This window comes from Aythya marila, assembly GCF_965140915.1.
Source record: "Aythya marila genome assembly, chromosome: 7".
Classification (NCBI taxonomy): Eukaryota; Metazoa; Chordata; class Aves; order Anseriformes; family Anatidae; genus Aythya; species Aythya marila.
The window spans coordinates 33,692,588-33,717,845 of record NC_139048.1 but is presented as its reverse complement, the minus strand read 5'-3'; the positions used below and the strand labels follow the sequence as shown (position 1 = coordinate 33,717,845).

At 37.2% G+C, this 25,258-nt stretch overlaps 2 protein-coding genes across 3 annotated transcripts in view; one reads left to right on the top strand and one right to left on the bottom strand.

The window, feature by feature from the left end:
• The window catches only part of CTNNA3 (catenin alpha 3), a 464,394-nt gene that overhangs the window by 240,000 nt on the left and 199,136 nt on the right, over nucleotides 1–25,258 (bottom strand). The gene's annotated exons all lie outside the window — the stretch shown is intronic.
• Nucleotides 17,194–25,258, top strand: part of LRRTM3 (leucine rich repeat transmembrane neuronal 3) — a gene marked incomplete at both ends in the record, with an annotated part of 82,745 nt that continues 74,680 nt past the window's right edge. Inside the window, one exon of the mRNA XM_082765469.1 lies at nucleotides 17,194–18,774. Within this exon, the coding sequence (XP_082621595.1) occupies nucleotides 17,194–18,774 (1,581 nt within the window). The remainder of the gene's footprint in view (nucleotides 18,775–25,258) is intronic.

Genomic DNA, 25,258 nt, shown 5'->3' with positions numbered 1-25,258 from the left:
AATGCTTTTTACATCAGTAAAAGGAGGGGAAAAAATATTGCATGGCAACAACCACACTATGCCTTAAATCAAAGCTGTTCATTTTTTTTTGGTTCAGAACATGTTTGTCTGATTACTGAACTCTGGAAAATCCAACACGGCAAACAGGCAAATGATAATGTATACACTTCTGAGTTTAATATGCTATTGCCTTTCTTGATAAAATATGGCGATTACATGAAAATTTTTTGGCTACAGACACGTTTAATCTGAAAATGGCATAATATCAGAATAGGTAATAAAAACATTTATTTGGATAGGACCTCAGCAAATATTCCTAGTTCTTCCCAAACAACAAATTCCACTTGCCCTACCCTCACTCTGACACTACTATTGACATCAACCCAAAACAGACAACTCTAATCGTTCTCTGTCCCTAATCCCATCTACTTCCATATAGCTTCAGTAAATAATGAAATATTCATAAATGATGAAAGGATTCCTCCTCAGTAAGTGCAGTGATATTCCTTGCCCCACCTGTATCATGTCTCTGCTTCTGAGTACCTTTCCTAGCACTTGGCATGTCCAACCACAGCTTCAACTGTAACTCTAAAAAAATGTAATTGAAAATAACTGTGAGGAGTTCTTATGCTTCCACAGAATCACTCAAATAACAGCTGCAGGAGCCTTCATCTGGATAAAAGACAAGTGTATCAGTGTCACAAAAAACAAGATGTGCAGAACTGGTCAGGAATTAGACCATATTGTAAAAGTGGTAATTGCTGTTTACTTTGTGGAGGCTTCTGTATATACAGTAGAGAAAAGAAGGGAGAAACATCAGAGAAGCTGAGCTACAAAATAACCTAAGAGATCTAATCTCATCAAATCCTGAGACTGTAGTACCCAGAAAAAGAAAAGAAAACAAAAACAAACAAACAAACAAACAAAAAACAACAGAGTATGCTTTTGGGGCTCGTTCTTGCTGAAAGACTTGAAACAGTACTGATGAGGCTTAAATCAAACTACTATTTGATTCCTGCTGTGTACTGGTGATAACAAAGAGGATAATCTCTGGCTCCAACATTTATCATCAGAACTATAGCACGTGTCTACCTCTCATGTCAAAAGGAAACACCAATAAAGACAAATGCCCAAATATACCTACGGCTGTGAGCCTACTTTGAGGAAGGATTCCTAAAACTTTACTTTCCAGTCCCTACAGTTTCAAGAATATGTTTTGTAAATTTTTACTGTGTGTAATCGGAATAGCTAATTTGAAAAATGACCAGTAAAAAGAACATATATTCAACTTTCTGGAAGTCCAAGACAAATAATAAATTACAATAAATTCTAGACACGCCTAAACAGTTTCTAGATGTTAATCTCTAAGGACATTTATCTATTTACATTGCCTAAGCAGACAATTCACCTAAAACCAGATTGCAATGTTATCTTTGAAAACTAATTTTCTCGTTGGCCTGTGTTTACAGACCTTTTTTTTTTTTTCAAATCAGTATTATATATTAAAAACTCATGGTTCTACATAAACACATATCATCATTAAATTAATACATTAACTATTTAATTAATCATATTTTTAGTAAAGTGCTGTTTAATCTAATCTGAAATGACTTGCGGGAAAGCGTCGGTCTATATTTTTCATTCATAAAATGTGTTTGAAGTTTTGAGTCTTGCTACAAGAATCCAAAAAGAAATCAAATCAGCAGGTAAAAATGAAAAACATTTCAAATTCAAAGAAAAGCAACAATTACTTCTAATATTTTATACCCATTATTTATTTATGTAATTCCCATTTCTCTCCATGCATATATATATTTAAACTAAATGAAATATTCATGAATTACCAGCATGAAAAACTTCAAATAAAGCTGAAACAATTTTATACTCATTTTGAAAATCATCACCTTGTTAAATAAACCTTCAATCCTTGATTTTCAGCTACACTTTTGGAAAAAATAAAATTGAAAACTAGTGAACTTTCCCTGTCAATTTCTAATATACACACCATAAAATCTGATACCAATTTACTAAAACAGCAGTTCCTATTAAAATATATATGTATATATATTTAATTTCTATATGGATGCACAAGCCATCTGAGCAGTCCAAAAGCATGCGAAGAGTCACAGCTGTTGCTCCTCTGGGTGAAAAGCTCAAAATACAAAAGCCCGATATGGAAGAAGACATAAATGTAAGGAAGGGAATTCTTTGGAGACGAGTGTTTCCTAGTGATAACACACTCATTTCTCTGTATTTTTGTTGATTTACTTGTTCCACATTGACAAACATTACTGTTGAGACTTTATGGGTACGATAGCATGTCAGCCTCAAAGACAGACGACAATGCACAGACACTACGATAGACCTTTGGTACAGCATGAAGTCCTGATGTCAGAAGAAAAAATCTGCATTTCAAACTTCAGTGGCTCCCTCTCTTGAAGAAAAGGCCACTAAAGAAAGGCCTGAAGATAACTAACATCTTCAAAGACAGTCTGAAGTAGAAGGAGGAAAAGACACAAACCTTCACAAGGCTTAAAATGTAAGGACTGGAAGCACAGGTTTCTATTTACTTACCAAGTATGTTGCCTGTATTTGTAATTTATAACAAGAATGTTCAAGAATTTATAAAGGAGAGATTTCAGGATTTTGAGAAAGAATTATATATGCAGAGAAAGTCTCATCATTTTAAATTAGTAAAATGTACTGCCTGTTCAAATACAGGTGGGAAATAAAGCTAAATAAGCTTGGAGAAGCTGTTCCCAGTTTAAAGGTGGTAAAAGCAAGTAGGCTAACATACAATAGTGACCATTTGGGCAGCAAAATAAGACTCTGTCCTATGGAAACAAAGTTAAAAACATACCTTCATCTCATAAGATGAAAACCGACATGGTCAGCAGCCAACTAAAAATCAGAGTTAAAATATAATTATTATTTACTGGAAGATATGAGAATAGTGGAATTACTCATTGTTAGACAAAGTTTGAATTAATAAAATGGATACCATTTATCTATTTGCTCTAATTACTTGCTGAACTTCAAGCATATTTTAATTTTCTTTTGTGTTTACTGAAAGAGGAATGGATACTTAAAGAGACTGCATGAATACTTAAAAATATCCTTTAAGCATTTTTTTTTTCCATCTGATCTGTTAAACTCAACAGGTTAGAAGCTTGACATTAAAAATAGAAATTTCCTTAACAACCTCCCCTATAATTCTTATTAAGTATCTATTGAACAACAAGAATAATTTTAATCCATAGAGTGAGATAAAACCATTAGATATAGCAGTAAATATAATGCTTTGCTTTGTCTCATGGAACAATCCTTATTTGGCTCAACTGAAACAAGAGTTCTGAGTCACAGGAAATGCATTACAGAGAAAAGTGCACTGAATTTTGATGAATGTTATATTATCTTGAAAAACGCTATGTTAATTTTTCCAGCTATGATGCATGTTTCTATAATAACTTCAGTTCCTTTCCAGCAGTGTGATAGAAGCTTTGCACTTTTTAACAACTCAGGAACACCACTGAAATTTACTTTGAAGTCATAGAAAACCGTTTATCTATACAGTGTTTGAACCAAGTAGAAAAATGCTGTGAGCTCAGATAGACTGACTGCTGTCAGAAACCTCCATTATTGTCTCAGCTACGGTTATATGGGAACTACAACTATTTTGATAAAAGGATTATTGCATTTCCCTTGTAATCTGTGTCCAGTGCAATATCATCTTGCAACAATCTTCAGGAAAAGCAAAACACCTCCCTTGTACACTACAGCAAAATTCCTGTAAATATCAAATTGATGTCTATTTACTTCTTTATGCATTAGGAAGTGATTCAACCTTTATTTATATATGGATTAAAAGGAGTAGCAGGAAGGCAGGCAATTCCTCAAATCACAGAAGAACACCATTGTTATCAGCCCCAGGCAGGGCTGAACCTGAAGGCTGACACCTTACAGACTGGTACCAGCGCACTTGGATACACACAGACTCACAGGAAGTACTTACTTCAGCAGCGTAACATGGATGAATATGCATGGCTTAAACTGACCTTTAATTGTAGATCTAAAAAGGAGCTGAGAATGGTGAAACATGACATCCTATATTCTCACACCACTTAGCAGAAATGAACCTTGCAAACAAGACTTTTAACCAGTACCTGAGGGACTTTCCAAAAGGTGGTGAGAATCTCATTATCACAGCATCTTTCCCCACGGAATACTAATCCTGAGTAACTGGACACAAAAGCTCCCCTGTAGAATGTCAAATAAGTTATCTGCTTCAGTTAGAAGTTAATTAAGATGCAAATGGAAGACAGCCTTACAGCATGGCTCCCTAACCCTAAATGAAGACATTCAATAGTATGAGGGACAACTACTTATAACAAAAAACATTGTTTATGCCAGTGTGTTTAGACTGAATGGTACATACCTCGCACAGCAACCAGAGCCAAACAGATTTTAGCTATGCATTATTTACACAGCACTTGTCTTATGAATGCAGTCTTCATTTAAGAGAGACATTTATACAGCATTTTCTTTACATTAAATATTTCCCTTTCCTGGGAAAGTAAAGACAATAGGAGGCCCGTATGGCTGGCTGAGGAATGCCAAGACCTATTCAATTTAATAAGGGCAAAACTCAGGAGAGGCAGCAGCTCTTTTTCTTGATTTCCGACTTATTCATGTCACTGAAAGCACTGATGTGTGATTAACAGGTTGTTTCAAAACCAACAATAATTCCTGTAGCTTTCCTTAGACTCCAGGCCAACAGATTACTTCAATTTGGGATTTTAGCAATCTTCTAGAAGTATTACCTGAAGCCCACACAAGGACGTCTAACACATATTCTCAACTTCTTTAAGTTATGAATGCTTGAATGAAAAATGGAATCTTAGTGTAAAATACAATAGATGAATTGCCATGAATATCAGGAGAAAAACTATCCAATGGTGACTCTACACAAAATATTTACCTCTGACCCTTGTTCTAAACATGTAGAGCTCAAATTAGATACAAATAAAAGCAGTGATTAATTCCACAGGGAACAGAAATGAGCAAAACATTCTCCCAATTAAGTGTTAAATCATGAAACTCACCAGTAAGCTCCTAATAAAAGCTTCTGAAAGGCATATCAGAACTACGTGCTGAAGGATAGTATTGTTTTGACATACATATTCCTATCTGCCTCACTGATATGCCTATTGACTGCCACTCTTGGAAAATATCACTCCATAAAATGATGAGTCCAACTGTCCAGATTTTTTTATGCCACATTTGTCTGAGAACATGAGAAGCTCCCTAATGATTTCATAAATGATTTCATACATAGCTTCTAACTTTCTTGAGTAGCAGCAATGGAAAGAAAGGACTGAAACAAAGCAGATTCCCTTGCTTCTGCTCACTGATTTTGCATTAAACTGTGGCAAGTAAAATAAGCAACTAGTGACACATGTAACACTCCCAGCCAGCCTCTGACAAGGAAGTAGCATATGGCACCAAGCAAATTGTGCATAAAGCAAAAGACAAACACTAGCAAAGGGTGGCAGAGGCTACAAACTTGTAAGGCACTGAAAGCACTTACTCTTTTTGAAATATATTCTAGACACAGTGGGGCATACAGGATTTCTACTGCTTACATACATTTTTGCTGCAAGTGACCCGAAGCTAAATAATAATAATAAAAAAAAAAAGTCAGTAAGTCAGTAAGATACAAAGAACACAAATGCACTAGATAAATACTACAAAATAAAAGGACATATAATAGCCATCAAATATTTCCAGTGGCTGTCAAAAGAACAACAGAAGGAAGCTCATCTGGCTTATCTATTACATTATATGCTGAACATTTAAGAGGCTAATTTTGCCAGACTTACAAGTCCCCTCTCCTTGATCTTTTGGATGCTTCTTTTTTTTTTTAATAGTTTATTATATGATATGGGATTAAATATTCAAAAAGAGATAGAGAGATATGGCAATGGAGAAACCTCTTCCACTGTGAAATTCTGGAAATAAGCCACATTCACTGTATGATAATTAATACTGTTGTCAGTTAAGACATTTAACTGTAAAAAAAAATAATAATAAAAAAAATTGTGCTACCCAGAGTAGGAATTCTCTCTTTCTCAATGTCCCCAGTCTAATTTACAACAACAATTTAAAACAGACCCAAGTCGGAAATTTATCAGTAGTATGTTCATTCCCACAATGCAAGTAATGGGCGATGACACACTCTTCTCACTACAGGTACAAAAATCGTCACAAGCAGATGTGGAATTCATGCACAGATACAAATATCCAGAGTAGTAAATGTTTCTGAAGACCTTTTCTAAATCTGCATTTGGAGAAGACTTTGTGTTTATGATAATGAAAGAGCTTTGCAACATTAAGTCCTGTAGGTCAACTGTTGCAGAGCCTGGCGTATTCACTCTTACATTTCTCTCATGTTTCTGTGTATACAAAAAGGTAGAATACTGAAGACTTTAAGTGAACACACGAATTATCAGCTTCTTTAAAATATTATTCCTTTGTTCAGTAAGTATCTTACACAGAATTCCACGTTGTGCTATTTATATAAGGAGTAAATGTATTCAAGGACATTTCTACTTTTCTTTTTGGAGCATCTTTGATACAGTGGTGTTCTGATGCAACTTCAAGACTTCTTTCTATTCCTTTACGGATCACTCTATTCTAACAGCATATTTCCACTTGACTTTAAATCACATAGAGAAGAACATTGAAATTGTTATGTCAGATAAGAGCACTGGATATGTTCCAGCTTTCTGTCTCAGAGTGGCAACTGCTAAATGGAAGTGCAAAGATCTTCATAGGAGACAGTTCTTACTTAATAACACGGTCATTTTATTTTTATTTTTTCCCCTAACACCCATTAGTTTATTTCTGGCTTTTACATTGAAACATGGGAATTTGTCATTTATCTTTTCCTACCGTATTTTAATTACCTATGCGTACAAAAAGCACCAGGGCACATCACCTCAGAAGGGATCCCTCAGAGATTGTATTGTGGAGTTCAATTATCATAGTATAAACTAAACTATACAGCTGTAGTGATGCATTTTGATGAAGCCAAGAAAAATCAAATGAATACTTAGCTTCCCCTGAAAGGTTCTTCTTTTCTACTCTTCCCATCAATTATATGCAGACTAAGCATATTGATATCATCTTATTCATGACTGTTCTGTGTATTAGGTTGGTACATAGTTATCTTAAGATTAGGGTCCCTTTCGGTAAGACAGAAAATAGGTAAGTACATTTCTTTCCCAGGAGCTAAGTCTTACAAAGAAATATGGGAAAGGGTTCAAAGCACAGCAACAGGAATACTCATGATGATACAAACATATGCTGTAGGATCAAATCAGCAAATCGGAATTTTCATATTGTAGAGAGAGCAGATTTTTGTCATATATTTATGACTGAAGAGGCAACCTGAAAGAATAAGTGGAAGGAGATGTTCCTGCTTCTTGTGTTTCTAAAGACAAAATGCTTGATTTTGAAACTCAGCTCATGTTTATACACCTTTAGTATTTTGTCCCAATTCTTGTTGCCATTTAGGGCCACCTGGGATGCAGAAATGGAGCCAGTGACTCACTCAGATTCAGCTCTCCTGTCTCCCCAGTATGTAGGCTGATTATAACTTCTACTTGGTTACCAACTGTCAGCATTTTTTGCTTACTAACCTCTTCTGTACGCAACTAGCCTGTTTTGTATGTATGTAATGTATGTTTTTTTAAGCTTTGTAGCTACTTAGGAGACATAGTAGACTGGATAGAAAGACATAAAAATGCAAAAGCTACAAAGTGCAAAAACTACAACATACCTATCTCACTACAGTTGCAGGGAAGAAAAGAAAGGGTGAAAACTAACTCTCCTCTTTGTGTCAACTTCCTCTCTTCCTCACTGTGTCAGCAGCACTCTTCAAAACTTTGGCCAATCATGTATTTATTGCTTTACATTGTGATGCAGTAGGAAAACCCCATCTATATTTGAGTTCCTTCAACTTGTTTATGTAATTTGTTTGCTGTCCTGTCCACTGGATAAAAAAAGACACTTTAGTTTTAATATAACAGTGGAGTATACTGTCACAGAAAAAAATAAATAAATCTATCATAACCAAGATTTTCATTTTGACAAATCATATGGGACCCTGTTGCTTTTCTATAAACTGCTTAAATATGGTAGGGGTTGGTCGTTTGATTTAATCACATTTAATTTATGACAATTTTCTCAGGTAGACATGGCATGAAAAGATGAGCTAATAAGTCATTTAAATTTTATACTGTTTCATCAAAGCCATTTGCCAGACATGCCACTGGGAAAAGAAGGATGGCAAATGCAGAATGGAATAGCTAGTCAAAACATACCTCAACAATTCACCTTTTGTACTTTTTAAACCAGAAAGTTCTAGCCCATCCTTACTGTGCATAAAAAAAGTGACCTATATGACTAATTTCTAATTATCTTCTAGCAGATTAGAGGCTAGTTAACTAACCAAGACTCTCAGTGTAATTGAGATTCTTGATCTTTCTCAGGAGCACCAGCTACCACAGCTGGAATATCTAAAAACTGCTGTAGCTTGCTTAATTGAGTAAGACTTGATTGAATTATTAAAGACTAGAGAAATCTTCAACTTTTGATGAGACAGAACAATATATATTTTATTTTTTTTTCAGGAAAATGCCAGAAAACAAAATTAGGCTGAAGCCAGGGAAGGAAGTGACTAAGCATGCAACTGTAACCATTTGGAATAAATCATTTTTATGCTAGTCACAGCGTGAATGAACATAATTATATGCTTCTTAACTTTGTTCATGTTTTTCTCTTTCAGTTGCAAATCTGCTCAACTGTCATGTTTAGTCTTCTCTTCAAAATGTACCTAACACTGTAGAGTAACACATCATTCTGGCCATCTTTGGATTTGAAAACCACAACCTCAGAATACCAAGCTTGAGTCCAAGCACAAGTCCTCATAAAGGTAAGCTAGAATGCTTCTCGGAATAGATTTTCATCCATAAGCAAGTGAAAAGAGAAACTGGAAATTATTTTAGAGTACTTCAACAGGTCAAATGAAATCAAGGTATTCTGCACTCTAACTACTTATATGCCTGTACATTGTTTGCAGGGAAAGGTAACTAAAAACTAGAAAGTAGCTCTACCTAGTACAAATCATTCTTATCTACTAATCTCAGACTGATCCTCAGAAATGCTATATTTACACTTCTCCTTTCATTTCAACTAACTGAAATATGTTAGGCACTCTTCACAATTTTTATTTGCAAATCTAAAACTATTAAGCAGATTTTTAGATTGTTTTCAAAATGGAATGCTTTTAACATGTAAAAAAATCCTATAGTGAACTGAAGTTGACAACCTTATTGGCCAAAGACTTAGAATGATTTTGCATTTTAAAAGAAACTGCCTCTTTTCCTAGGTTTAAGTGACTATTCTGTCCTCACATTACATTTTGCCAGTCATTATAGCCCAAAAATACATCAAAAATAAATCACATACAAAAGCAAGTAATAAAATGACAATAGGTATGGATTAATTATGGAAGTCCAATAAGCTTAACTGACAGGAAAGAAGTATGTTTGAAAATAACTAGTGTCAGATTAAAAATAAAAAATAAATGAAGTGAATTAAGTCATCTATTATGCTGATCAACTTCCAGAATCATTAACTGTCACTATCCCTTTCATAAATGAAGAAACTGAGGCCTAAGGAAAATTAGAGTTTAAGCTGCAGTTTTATAAGCAGGGTATAAGTTTTTTTTTTTAAAAGGCTTTTGGTGTGGACTTCACAGTTTTCCTATAATGAAAGTTCTTGCCAGCTGCCTTATTCTAGCTTTTAAGGAGCCACAGCAGCCAACAAACACTCCCTCATTGACCTGACAGAATCACTAACTCCTAAGCTTCACCATACAGTGAGATACCAAGGCTGATTCATCTGGAGTACCAAAGATCAATTAGGTAAATGTGTAATAAGGAACATAACTGAAATTCCAAAATTCCTAAGAAAGTGCACTGTATGCATATGCTCTGTGCTGAGCAACTGAAAAATGTCCATTCCTCAGAGAAGTATATATGGGGTAGGTATTAAAGAAGACGGGCTGGACAAATGGACAAATGCATGGAGGCAGAGGAGGAAAGGCTACTCCTGAAGTTTTTGCCTACACATCAATACTGAAGACTGGTCTAGGCCTTGCTAGAAAATAAGACAGACACTCTCCCCTTTTGCTCCTTTCCAACCACAACTATCATGGCAAAGTCATAAACTCTTCAGCTGATGAGAGCCTGGAGCAGTCAGTGATAGCAATCAGAGCCTGTGATATCAAACTGAGCCTGGGTCCCAAAGGTACACGTTTTGAAACTTGCTGCTCCTCATCCTCTCTTGCTCTTCATGTGGCAGCACAGAACTGCTCCAAGGATGTCACGTTGCTGGGACCAGGCTGCAAATCTGCTTGAATTCAGTTACACAATACCTCCAGCTCCATGTCCCAACCATTATTGGAGTTCTTCATGAACAGAGCTTTCCTACAAGATTCCCATGTTAATTTGTCTCCTCAGAAAATAAATTCATTACCTTTGCCTTCTATTGCAGTCAATATCTGCTGCTGATGCATATGCAGTAATTGTCATAGCAAGGTAGAAGTCACATATCCTTAGGAGAACAAATGGTGTCTCATAGGCAAGCATAGCTCATGGTGACACCTAAGACATTTTGAATACTTTAGGGTACATAACTCAGGTGTGTGCTGCCTGGACAATAAGACAGTAGACATTCTTTCAAGCAGTGTCCAGTGAAAAGAGTGGGAAGCATTTGTAAGGAGCCTGGGTTTATTTTATCCTACCTGGCACCTTCACAGAGGACTACAGGCAGAATTGCAAGCAGAGGCCACTGAGAGTGTCTTTCATTTTGGACTTGCACATCTCCAGGACGCTTATCATTCAATGGTGCTTTTATCATTCATGCTTTGCAGGCTGAAGCTAGCAATACGCATAAGATGGAGGGAATTTCCTTTTCTTCAGTGATGATCATCCACTTTCTGCTTCGTCCATTCATATTCCCCTTCCACCAAAGTGCTAGAGGACAAGCCTGAATAACATGCTACATCCACTGAAACAGAACCACTACCTACCAATTTCAGAGAGGAAGCAAACTGACAGCTTTGCATCTCATGTACTTGCGCCTCAAGATGATGGGACTGAAAGACTGGCTGCATGCTTTCAAACTGCTTCAAAAATCATAGGACAAGAACAACTGGGTATCCAATGCCTCATTACGGACACAGGAGTTATGACAGGATCCAAAAAATCTAGCCACTGGTTGCCATGAACAAAGGTGGAAAGCTTGCATGCAGTATAATTTACCCTGGGACAGCTTAGAGGCCCCTCTGACCTATCCACAATGCACAGATTGTAACAAAATTGTACAGCTGGAAAAGCTTTATTATTCAACAGTGTGTAACTGTGCATGAGGAAAGTGATAGCCTGGGTTGCCCTGTGAACCACGGCACTGAGGAAATCCTCTGGGTATGCACAAACTGACAGATGTGTCCCTGAAGTCCTCTCCAAGCAATCAGATGTTACAGAGGTTACTGACTCCTAGAAAGGAGGCATGGCTCTAAACCAGCTTCAGATCTTCCTTCAGCTTATCACAGAATTTGTAACATGGGATCCTTTAGCCCTTGCAGAGGCCAGGGTAGCCTTGCAAATCTAGTTGTTCTTAGCAGGACAGCAAAGGAATGTTTTCATTTATCACCATGATCCTTTACGTCAGTACTGACAAACTGCTGGGCTAAGATCCTCCCTGTTTTCAGTCCTCTTCCCTGTTTCTCCAGTGTACTTTGTTTCCCACAACTGCACATTCCTTGAACCCCACTTTCCCACACTTCCCTTTCCTTATGTCCACCTTTGGCAAAACCTGCATCTTTCTGAGTTTCCCTCTGTCTTCCCACACTCTGTTATTTCCCCTGGGAGTTATCCTCTTCTAGTTCTAATCTGATCCTCATAGAACATCAGGTTCATTTAATCACTGGCTCAAAAATTGCAAACATTTTATTAGACTTATCTACTCTTAATGATACAGTGATAGCACACTACAGTACCATTTAGAACAAGCTACTATTGCTAACCCAACTGATTCCTGGTTTCTCTATAGTAAAATAAAGTTGAGAGAAAGACATACTTTGCCACTTCGTAAACCCAAAAAGAACACAGTGCAGCAATTGTTAATGATAGTTCCCAAAAGGGACATGTGGTTACACACAAAAAGGCACTCCTAGACCCACGAGCTCTATCTGTGGGGAGAAAAATGCTGTAACCAGAAGTCTAAACTCTGAAGTTTGTACATTAAAAACAGAAGGTCTTGTGGCTACAAAGGATTGAATTGTTTTTCAGAATGGTTTTCTGAAGGGAGTAACAGAAACAAAAACATTTCTTAAACAAACTTTGTGACAACATCATTACACAAGAACTGCATTCTAAAGAGTAAGCATGAAAGGTCCTGAGGAAGGCTAATGAGAAGCAAGTGACAAAACAATCATTGACTGCTGATTTACGTGGAATCCCACTAACCCGAAGGTAACTGCTGGTTTCTTATGGTTCAGGAACTTCTACATCTCTTCCCTGCACCCCTCAGTCCCCATTCTACTGGAGCCTGGTAATTATGTCATCCTTTCTTTTCAAATGTCTTTAGCAGACAGACATACATTACAAACATTACAGGTGCCTCCTCATGACCCTGACAAATCCAAGAATTGCTCTTTCACCTGTCCTTTGTAAAACGTTTCAATTCCAAACCAGCTCTGTGGAGGTACTGGCCTTCACAGTGAATGTGATCTTTTGACTCAAGCTTTGCTATTCTGGCTGCAGTTCAGGTTAGGGAGTAATGAGCTTTCAGCAGGGAGGTTGCAGCTAGGCAGAGACCACAGCCAGAATGAATGGAAAAAGAAAATAGACTCAAATTTAACTAAATAAACAAAACCAAAAACAAACACGAAATTAAATTGAAGTAAATTACTGCAAAATCTGGCAGTGAGAAAATCCACATTGAGAGATATCCAGAGAGATAACCCACTGAAAGCTTAATATTAAAATAAAAAAATGGGCAATCTCTACCTTGGGATAGCGTACCATTTTCAAACATCTTTGAGTTTCGTTTGTCTGTCACATGAATCAAGAAAACAATGTGTTTATCACAGGCTCCACCCAACACTGGCTTTTCATCTGTATAAGCAGTATGACATGTAGCGACACATTTGTCAATGAATTTTCTGATGCATGTCATTTCTACCTGCAGAGAAAGCCCAGAAAAACAAATCAGTGATGATGAAGGTATTCAACTCCGAACTAATAAGGTATGTGGCATCTCAATTTATGTCTAAGGCTGAAATCCCAGAACAGACTGTGTAAGAGAGTAGACAAATAAATGAAATATTTCTCTTAAGAGTATTGTCTTTGCAGAATTGTATAAAATGCTGTCTTCACAGGCAGAAGAAAAGGATAATGTTGTTTCTGAGCATTGATATTCAGTCAGCATGATGTCACTGAGACTTGATACTTGCAGCTTTTGCCTCCTGTTTCTGACTTGGAACTGCTATTCCAGGACAGCAGGCAGGGTCGCCCAGCAGTGGCACAGAGAGGTGAGCTTAAAAGGTACTGGGACTACAGCACCTATCTAACAACCTCCTGGATTTTAGGCATTCAGGAGCTGTGGTATTGGTTTTAATGAGAACTAGCTTAACCATAAGAGACGTTACCAAGTTTGGCCTTGAGTTTTTTTCTTAGTGGCATGAGTTAAAAGGTAATGCAGTGGGATTGCAAAGATGCATAACCTGTATTTGATACAAGGCAAAGGTTAAATCATTTACAAAAGGTATCTTCTTATCTAAAATGCAAGCTTTTAACTTAATTCCCTGTTTTTCATAGTTTATAATATGACCATCAGACTGTGCTGAAAATTTGTATGGAATGTTTTATACTGGGAGCAGCTTTATTTCCACAATTTGAAAAGAACCCATTGAGCTGTATGAAGATACAGAAATGTAATTTTAAAAAACTGTTTATCAGACACTGGCACTTTTCCTGCTTGTGTAATTCAAAAAGGATCTCAGTAAAGAAAATTGAATTTGGCAATCCATTAATACAGATTTGATGTTCTCTCTGTTCATCTCTTGATGTCTCACCCCTTTCAGAAAAATGAAAATAACTCATGGTAAAAGAGTGGCTGCTCCCTCATATTTGTCCACCATATTGACAATTATTAAAACCCTGGAAAAGCTACCGAAGCTCTGCTGACTCATGGTGTCAGTGAAATTACTTGTTAACCTTATGACAAAGGCAGAGGAAGAAGAGAAGACAGAATAGGAAAAGCCAGAGAACTGGCAAAGTTTGGGGAGAAAGCTCAGACTGAGCTCAGACTGAGCTGGTATACTAGCACCAACTAAGTAGCACCGACTGCTCTTGAGAAAGAATTTGCATGTTGTTTGAAGCTTTATGTGCTGCATTTGAACCAGGTGAAGATTCAGACTTAATTTCACCCAGTTTAGGAACCTGAGCCATTTCAATAAGGAGCTTACTTGTCACAGGCATCCTCTACTGTCAACAGGGAGAGAGTGGCAGTTCCAGGAGACAAATTGGCTTACTGAAGGTCTGAACTGTCTTCCAAAGAAGCCTGTCCTGCTCCATCGAGTACACAGAGACCCCAAGGCAGTCATGGAAAACCTGTAACAGGCACACCAGGACAGGCACGTGACACTCCTGTCAGCAGAACAGCTCCCCAGACAATCACAGTGCCCACTGCAATCTGCAGCTTGTTTCTGGCTCCTCAACCCTACAGATCAGATTTAATAGCTAAAGACACGCTGTAGTTGAGAATGGGAGAGCGTGACGAATTAATGGAGGGATTAACCCTTTCCATCTCCACAAACCTGACCCACAGGGCAGAATTTACATACAATGTGGCTTGATACAGGTAAGTATTTTTGACTCATGATATAAAAAGCATTCACAGTTATTAGCCAGGGGCAACTGTTCTCCTAATTTAGGCACTACAGGTGGGAGCATTAATTCTAGTGGGATTGCTCTAAGCCTGAAGTCATTCGCAGATTAAGTACTGGGCAACAATGGCATTTTAAAGCACGGAAAAAATCAGGTTTCACCTCATTTTACATTCTTCAATGCTCACAGCAGTGAATAATACAGTATAATCCAAAGCACATTACTCCAAGGGGTAAGGATCCTGCCTCACAGAGGAAGAGCATTTCTTAGAGCTGTCTGGTTGCATTTGAGGGAGTGTAATCTGTACTATTCTAACGAGCAGCACCCTTCTCTTCAGGCTTCTGCCTCTTCTTGCACTGCACAGAGCCATGACTTTACACTTCCCCACCATCATCTCTGATCACATATTTCTTGGTGAAGGAAGACTGCTAGTGGGGTGCATTTACTATAATGCCACCTTAACGCTGTTCTGCCCAGTTAAGAGGATGTGTCCTCCCTCTACAGCACACAGCGAAAAAGGGAAGAGAAAAGGAAAGAGAAAAAGGCTCTTTGTGATATCTAAGAACTGTCCAGAGTCACACATCTAAAAGAACTCTGTATATTTTACCTTCACATAAAATCCTGCTCATGACAGAAGTCACAGTAAAAACAATTCACCTAATTAAAGTACCACATGAAGCTGCTTAGTCCTCATATTGTAAGGATTACGGAAGCCTGTGTTTGAAACGCGCAGTGTTATGGAACAAAGTGACAGCAAGTTGGGAAATAAATGAACACAATAGTCTCTTCTAACCTCCTGGCATTATGCCTTTTAACAGAAGAGAAAGAAGTAAAAAGGCAAAATGTCAGCTCCGAAACATTTTTCATGTTGTAAAATATAGTGTTCCCACTGAAATGCTTGGTAAGAGGCACACTGAGGAACTGATACCTGAACTGGGAAAAAAAAAAAAAAAAAAAAAAAGTGAATTATAGCAAAAAGGTCATGTGAGCACATCTAATGCAAAGAGGAAAAAAAAAAAAAAAAAAAAACAACCACCACCCTTAGGACTGAAAATTTGTATCTATGTCCTACAAATGTCACGCTAGCCCTTCAGACAAAAGTCTCAGCAGCGCATACAGAGCTATTAAGTTCAAGGATGAAAACAGCTTTCACACGCAGCAAAAGAGACTAAGAGGATTTGGATATTTCAGCACACCTCGCTAGTTTACGCTGAAGCTGACCAGTCTGCTCCTATTAGTCACTCAGAACAATCACTCTTTTCCCAGCAGAGCTTACTCATTTGCAAGATAAAAGGAAGACATTTCTGCACATGCCCATAATATTCTTCACCACTGGGGGCAGCTTTACATAAGACTGCATTCACTGAAACCAAAGCAACAGTCAGACGGAGCTTTCAGAATGACAGTACGCAGAAGTGAGCAGAGCTTGTTCATTGTACGGGCTTATTCCACCTTCTTTGCTACAAAGCAGCTTCCTAGCCGGATCGGGTACTAAGTAAGGGAACTGCTGTGCTATGGAATACAGATGTGTGAATTCAGATAGCTAAACGGTGCTTGGAGGAATCTAACATGCTTTCCTATAAAGAGAAAATTTAAAAGCCAGGTTCCTAACTATAAAGATGCAAAAACGTAATATCCATGAAGATCCTATTACCTAGGAAGAATTTGACATTTTGCTGCGAATGCTGTGTTGGGATTGATTTATTCTTGGAGTGTTCTGCATGGCTGGCAAAGAATAATGTTCCAAAATCGGTCCATCTCCCAAGGGGTCCAATTTTTCTTCCTGGGTGTCAGCGAGCCCTGACTCACTACAGTGCAGCTGACAGGGGCTGCCATGCTTGTGGCACACTAAGCAAAAAACAAAAGACCTAAGGACGACCTTTGAACAACACAAAGGATGGGTATGTTTTTCATGTTATTTTTTTTTAATATACAATTCATAGCCACTGCATAGCCTCTGCTTTATTAGACTTACCATAGACTTACCTTGATGTGATTTGTGATTACAGTTAAATTGCTTAGGGATTACACCTTTTACCCAACTGTTTTTCAGTATTTATTAAGGCATTCTTTAAGAAAATCTGAGTAAAGAAAACAATGTGAAAAGTAGTTGAGTCAAGCTAGGGATTTTTAAATGATTGTTGAAATAAAGATTTTAGCATGATTGAAAGAAATGACTGATGTGTGGGGGGATAACTTTTCTAAGTTGTTTTTATTTCCAGGTTTCAATGTAATTAGGCTACTGAGCGGATCAGCTGTAGCTCTGGTAATAGCCCCTACTGTATTACTGACAATGCTTTCTTCTGCTGAACGAGGATGCCCTAAGGGCTGTAGGTGTGAAGGCAAAATGGTATATTGTGAATCTCAGAAATTGCAGGAGATTCCCTCAAGTATATCTGCTGGTTGTTTAGGTTTGTCCCTTCGATATAACAGCCTCCAAAAACTAAAATACAATCAATTTAAAGGTCTTAATCAACTCACCTGGCTCTATTTAGACCATAACCACATCAGCAATATTGACGAAAATGCTTTCAATGGAATACGCAGACTAAAAGAGTTGATCTTGAGTTCCAACAGAATCTCCTATTTTCTTAATAATACCTTCAGACCTGTGACAAATCTCCGGAATTTGGATCTGTCATACAATCAGCTGCAGTCTCTGGGATCTGAACAGTTCAGGGGCTTAAGGAAGCTGCTGAGTTTACATTTGCGGTCCAATTCCCTAAGAACCATCCCTGTTCGAATATTTCAAGACTGTAGGAACCTTGAACTGTTGGACCTGGGTTATAATCGCATCCGAAGTTTAGCAAGAAATGTCTTTGCAGGCATGATCAGACTGAAAGAGCTTCATCTGGAGCACAATCAATTTTCTAAGCTCAACCTGGCACTTTTTCCAAGGCTAGTCAGCCTTCAAAACCTTTATTTACAGTGGAATAAAATCAGTGTGATAGGACAAACTATGTCCTGGACCTGGAGCTCATTACAAAGACTTGATTTATCTGGCAATGAAATAGAAGCTTTCAGTGGACCTAGTGTTTTTCAGTGTGTGCCCAATTTACAGCGCCTCAACCTGGATTCAAACAAGCTCACATTTATTGGTCAAGAAATTTTGGACTCTTGGATATCCCTCAATGACATCAGCCTTGCTGGGAATATATGGGAATGCAGCAGAAACATTTGCTCTCTGGTAAACTGGCTTAAAAGTTTTAAAGGGCTGAGGGAAAATACAATTATTTGTGCCAGCCCCAAAGAACTGCAGGGGGTGAATGTTGTTGATGCAGTGAAAAACTACAGCATCTGTGGCAAAAGTACCACGGAAAGGTTTGAACTAGCACGAGCTCTCCCAAAGCCAACGTTTAAACCAAAACTCACCAGGCCTAAACATGACAGCAAGCCCCCCCTGCCCCCAACTATTGGAGCCACTGAATCAAGCTCCGAACCTGAGCATGACACAGAACACATCTCCTTCCATAAAATCATTGCAGGGAGCGTGGCCCTTTTCTTGTCTGTGCTTGTGATCCTGCTGGTAATATATGTGTCATGGAAGCGTTACCCAGCCAGTATGAAGCAGCTGCAGCAGCGCTCTCTCATGCGAAGGCACAGGAAAAAGAAAAGACAGTCACTGAAGCAAATGACTCCAAGCACACAGGAATTTTATGTAGATTACAAACCTACCAACACTGAAACCAGTGAGATGCTGCTGAATGGAGCAGGACCCTGCACGTATAACAAATCAGGCTCCAGGGAATGCGAGGTATGAACCATTGTGATAAAAGAGCTTTTAAAAGCTGGGAAATAGTGGTGCTTTATTGAACTCTAGGGACTATAAAGGGAACGTTTTTCTCACTTTTCTGGCACAGCTCTTCCATGTCACTTTTTTGTACATTCATAATACTGGTCATTTTACTCTCATACATAATCAACTCATTGAAATTTAAATACCGCAATCAATGCTAAGCCTGAGCTCTGGTTTAATACAATACCTATTGTACAAACCCTCTCCTGATTTCATTAAAGTCTTGCTTGTTTTTAAATAGAAAACTTCTTTCATAACTAATCCACTGCACCTGCAGTGAGTGTGCCTCTGTTTAGGGAGAAAAATGACAATGAAGAAAAAAAAATCAAACCCAGCTCCCTTCCCCCAAACTAACCCTAGCCCATGCTCTGAAACTCATTTTTTGAGCCAAAAACAAATTAAAGACCCAGGTGCTGTAGTATCATAGGAATTCTGACTTCTCTGAGGCAAGAGATGGTGCAGAAACAGCTCTGAAAGAATGCCTGATTTCTGCCCAGCACAAGATACAATAAAAAGCCAGGGATGAGCTAAAGCACCGTCTTAGGACTTGAGTTATCACACCAAAAGCAAAGTAGTGAGAAACCCGAGCCTAATAAAAATATTGAAATAAAAAAGGTGGGCTTTACCCTACTGCATTATAACAGTTTTTCTAAGGCTGATAACTACTAACGGTAACCGGTTTATGCGACCTCATACAAAAGGTGCCAGTGTTTATCCCTTATATCCAGTTGCCTTTCAGAAAGTAGTCAAAAGGCATTCATTAAATGAGGAGCAGAAATTCCTTATTGATGCAATTAGAGGAACTCAAATGTGCAGTAGCAAAAGCAAGACCACTTCCTGCACACATTTGTTCAAGTGCTCATTAGAAATTCTCTTTTCAAGACTGTCAAAGACATTAATGTAGCTGAGGAAACAATGAAATCTGTCATTTTCTTCTATTTCTTTCAATTTGCTGGGCTGGGCTTTTAGGGTTTTGTGATGCGTTTTGTACACTGTCTCTCTAATAACTAAATAAAGCTTCATTATGTATAAAGGAAAACAGTGTACATTTTAGAAACACAGCAACTGCAAGAGAGCTTTCAGAGAAAATTGGTTGCTCACTGATCTAAGAAGATTGCATCCAAAAATCTTTAAAGGAATCAGTAACAAATTATGTTTCTCTCTTAGCAATACCCTGATAACATTACAAGAATTCAGATACTCATTTTGAATGTGGAGTCATTCATCAGTGGCTCTGGACAAAATTCAGATTTGGAACCTGGCTATTCCCTGCCTTCCCACTCCCAAAGTCATCTAATTGTGTTTATTGCATTAGAATATAACATCCCCCATATATCTGGAAAAAAAAAATCATGCATCCTATATATTTTGATGATCTTTTGAACAGGACGGTGTTGTTTGTTTGTTTTTTCATTCTTGAAATAATTCAGCAGCACCCATATAGAAGTAGAGTCAGTAATGTAATTATGTCTATTTTGTAACTTGATTTGGCTTAGTAAACTGCACGTCTTCAATCACTTGGGAGGGAGTGTTTCTACAAAGCAGTTTCATTGCAGCAGACTAAAAAAAGCAAAACCTTAGCAGGATGTTCTCCTACATTTTTACTAGAAAAAATAGTAATCACAGCCAATCACCTTGAGATATGCTAGATATGATAAAAACAAAGCTATAAAGCATTTCCTTAAAAAGAATTAATATACTTGAAGGTTTTTTTGTTGTGGTGGTGGTTTGTTTTTTTCACGTAGTGAAACCATTCTCATTTTCAAGGACTCAAGTGAGAAAATAACCAAGAGCAGGAGCTTGAGACTACCCTGAATCCTGCAACACTGAGACCCCACGTTATTCAATACAAATAGGATCCCTATCAATTATTAATGGAAGTGCTTAAGACATTTTAGCAGCAATGAGCAGACTATGACTTTTAAGTTTAATTGTAGTTTAAAAGTTGCTACTAAAAGTCAATATAAATTAAATTACCTTAGCTGTTACAGGATTCAGTTTTCTACCAGCAGGTCTTGGTTATCCCTGTGCTGAAGGATTATACTTTGCTGTAAACTTAGTGGTAAGAACCATCTCTTTACTTCTATAGGCTTCAGTGTCTGCATGATGACTAATATCAGGTATTAAAAAAGATTGCCCCCCAACATATACATACACACATGTATGTGTGCATATATATACATATATATATATGCACACATACATACACACATGTATATGTAAAAGAAAATCCTGCTATTCCTTTGTTTGGGGAGTGCTAACTACAGTCTGAAAATAATTTCAGATGATTAATTTAAAAATTCTGTTATTTAAGAATAATCAATACATTTCTAAAACTTCTTAATGGATTGTGATTGTGAATGAGTTGTAAATAACTGAGCCTGACTTTATATGCTCCCTTGTGTGTCTCTTTACTGCCTCGTTCTATCTCAATACTCAGAAAAAAAATCAATCCTACAGAAATTAATACCTGTAAAATTATCACTAACTCCCTTCAAAAATATTTAACTATGGGAGTGAAAAAGCAAATAAAGCCAGTATGTCATAAACCATAGATGGGTAACAAAAATATCGAGGAAAATCCAGCATGTTTATATTCCAGCACAGACATGCTCAGATCAAGTAAGTCATTCATCACCCAAGACACAACAGACTTCACTTTTCATGTCCTTCCAACTATATAGTAAACACAGATGAACATGTAATTGCTGCTATTGATAATGAAACTGCTGTCTTATTACACAAAATAAAATGCCCAGTATAACTAATTGGACCTTCTTGTGTAGCCTGAGGCCTGAGAACTGAGTTGTTAAATCCCACTCCAGTGGCTATGGCTTAAAAAACATTTTTAACCAGCTTCATAACATGTTAAAGCATACTACAAAACACATGCTTTGATCTGCACAAAGACAACACAAACTAAACTAACCTTAATCTCACCGCCATCAAACTGAACACTCTAGAAGTGACTTGTTTTGAGTGGCTAGGCCACCAGAATCACAAATTACAATCATCTTGTAGGAGACAACCTCATCTTAGCCGAGCAACTTCCAGTCCCTGTGAAAGGCTGCCCTCTTCCTGAATACAAATGAAGTGGTAAAGTGATTCCAGAGAAGAAATTTCTCATTGCTTTTCTCCAGATTGGATAGCAGGTACCTAGTGTCCCACTCCGTCTTGGTTTTGGGATATTTTGATGCCATTCTCTCACAGAACTGTTAAAGCCTTAATGGGTTGATGCCAAGCAATCCTCAGAGGATGTGCAAAAGCTATGATGGCTTGATGGCTTTTAAAGCTCTACTTCTTCAAGTATTTCAGGTACCAATTTGAGGAAGGAGATGACTGAACGGTTCTCATAACTCACCTGTCCTTTAATGAACCTGATGCTGTCCATATATTCCAAGTTTAGGAGAGCAAAAATGTATTTAGAAGCTTTTTTTTAAAAAAAAAAACAAAACAAAACAAAACAAAACAAAAAAAAAAAAAAAAAAAAAAAAAACTATTCCTTTTCCTGAGTCATATTTTGTGTTCTGGGGCTACCACTTGAAGACCAAGTTATTTCAAGCCACAGACAAAATGCAGTACCCTTTTCATTTTTATTGGTAAAGCAGTCAATAGTTGTTTAAACAGTGACAAGACAAACGTTGGGTGGAATCACCAAACAAGGTTGTTTCACTTTATTATACTGTCCCAAAAATCTGATGTCAGGACATCCTCTGCTAGCTATTCCACAAGCACCTTGCAAAAATCTCTTATGCTAAATGTTTATACAAGGGATGTTGAGAAGACAGGCAAAAGATTGCAAAGGAAACAAACAAGAGACATTTTGGGTAATTTGCTCGAGATCACACACCTATTGAGTACTTGGAAGATAATCCAGTCTCCTTCCCAAAGATATCCTCCTAGCCAGTGGACTACTTCACTTCTCAATTAAAAGCCTGAGATGCTATTCACTAGCTCTTAAAATATACCAGTGATATTTCAGGATACTAAACAATACAGAATGCACATTTTTGGAGAAGAAAATAACCAATGTACTAGGCAAATTCAAGCAGACTGGTAATGTTCATTCACTGTGTTGAGATTACCTCCAGCAATTGCAGAGTAGGAGAATAATAATGAGAACAAGTGGCTTGAATATAATGAATGCAAGCATCTCTACTGGCTGGTAGGTTTTCATTACTCACTATCTGCACTTACACAGTCATCATGGCTTAGTGTTTGGCAATTTTTGTTTTTTTGTTTCTTATGAACTAGCAAACCTTGACATAAAATTCAATTGCAAAAAATGAACATAAACATACAATATTCCCACAAACACAATTAGAAATTCTCAGTTTACTACAAGCTGAAGGTCTTTGCAGTCAGCCACTCAACTCTAGATAAATATTCTGTTAGATGAATTTCTGTGGAACAATAGTGACATCCAGTGGGTAGTTAGCTTAATCACAGGTATCTCTTGCATACAGATGTGTTTGCCTTCTTACTTTGCATTCTAATGTATAATGAGATAGCAGCAGCTAATCCTTTCAGCATACTAAATATTCAATTGTATTTTAATTTCATCTCTATGTATGGGAGTCATAACCTGAATGTAGTGAATGACGGGGAAAATAAGAACAGATAAATGCTAGCAAGAAATGGTCTATCCAGTGTGTAAGGATACACTATCATTAAAAGGCAAGAAGCATTAGGCAGGAAGGACAGGTGCTGTAACAAATTTGTGGCCACTCATTTAGAACTTATTACTTATAAAACATTACTAAGTGACATTAAGACATAATAAAAATAGACTACAAGCAACTACTTCAACTTCCTTCACTGGCAGATTATAACATGTATTTTTACAATGAGAAAGGTCTCATTAGACATCAAAAGGAAGGGCACTTACCCCCTTTTTACAAGTTACAGTAACATCAACACACAGTGTACAGAAAACATAAGAAATTATAAAAGATCAAATCCACAAGCAGTAATAAAACCAAATAAGGGGAAACTTACCACTGACGTGGGTACACAGCATATTGTCTTGGGCAGAGGCTGCATGCAGCAACCTGCTGGTATGGTTTGCAGCAACTGCTTTAGGCCTTACGCTATGTCTATGCCACCAGCAATATTTTAAATTACAGTGAAGGATACAAATCAGTGACATCAGGATTACAGCTACTGTAGATTGAGTTTCCTTAAGGGCATGCACAAGAACTCATTTCACTCTGCACTGAATGAAATACAGCTGCATTTGTAACTTTATGTATGTAGGTGTGCATGGAGGTCACCTGTCAGTCAGTGATATCCAGCCTCTTCTTAACTAGGCTTTCTAAAATTAGTGCTATCACAGTGGTACAATAAAGGATTTTGATGTGATCCTCAGGGCTACAGCCAAATTAATTCTTGTCATAACGGTGAATTATTACGATAGGATGCAAAAAATAAATTAAAACATATATTTATATATATTTTAATGGCAGTGTTCAGGAGCTATGAACAGATTATCAAGGTTGTAAATTAATAAAAGGAGTAGTACTCAAGACAATCAAGGATAGATAGGTGGGAGTTGATGGCCAATGTTTTACCTACCAAAGAAATTATGTCAAATTTAGAACTAGTGCAAGCCTTGTAAAAATAATAATGAACAAAGATTTTCAAAGAGAGGTAGTATGTTTTATATGACCAACCCATCAAAAGGATCACATCTAGCTAAATTTTTTGTCTTGCTCATTAATACTAAAGTATCATGACTACAGCATTAGCATTCAAATGTAAGAATGGGTACTGTTCTAGGAAGGGACAAAAGGGTAGTTAACCCCTATTTCTTTATTAGGCTTTTCTTTCTAAACACATCAATGACATTCACTGACATTATTACAGGAAGTATTTTATGTTCATGTGAAAAAAATACAAATTTAAAATTATTTATTACTGAAACCAAGCGAACTTTTTAAGAAAACAAAATCCTTAATTCTTTCTTACAGTGTCTTAGTTTCACACAAACTGGCTTGTCAAGATAAAACTGAATGACTAGAAATCTCTCTCAAAAAGAGTTCTCCAAGAAGCCCTCAAATACGTCTCCTTACTCCCTAAAACAGTCACTTCCTATGTTTCTGTGTGACTAATACATTGACCACACGTCACACCTACATTAAGATCATGTAGGACTTCATAATTACAATTTAACCTTGCAAATTCTCCAAATGTTTTGTGGTAGCACTGACTTTTTAAATATAAACATATAGGAAACTGAAACATCCTAATTACTCATTTACTTACACAAAGACACAACTACATTACGAGGTTTATTGCTTTACTACACCATTGCAAAAAATATCAGCTCAATTCTGCATGCAAATTCTTTTCTTCTTCAAACTAACAAAACATTTAACTAGCTTGGTCTCTAAGGAACCTAATTGCTTAATGCTGGAAAACAAACAAACAAACAACCTTGCTA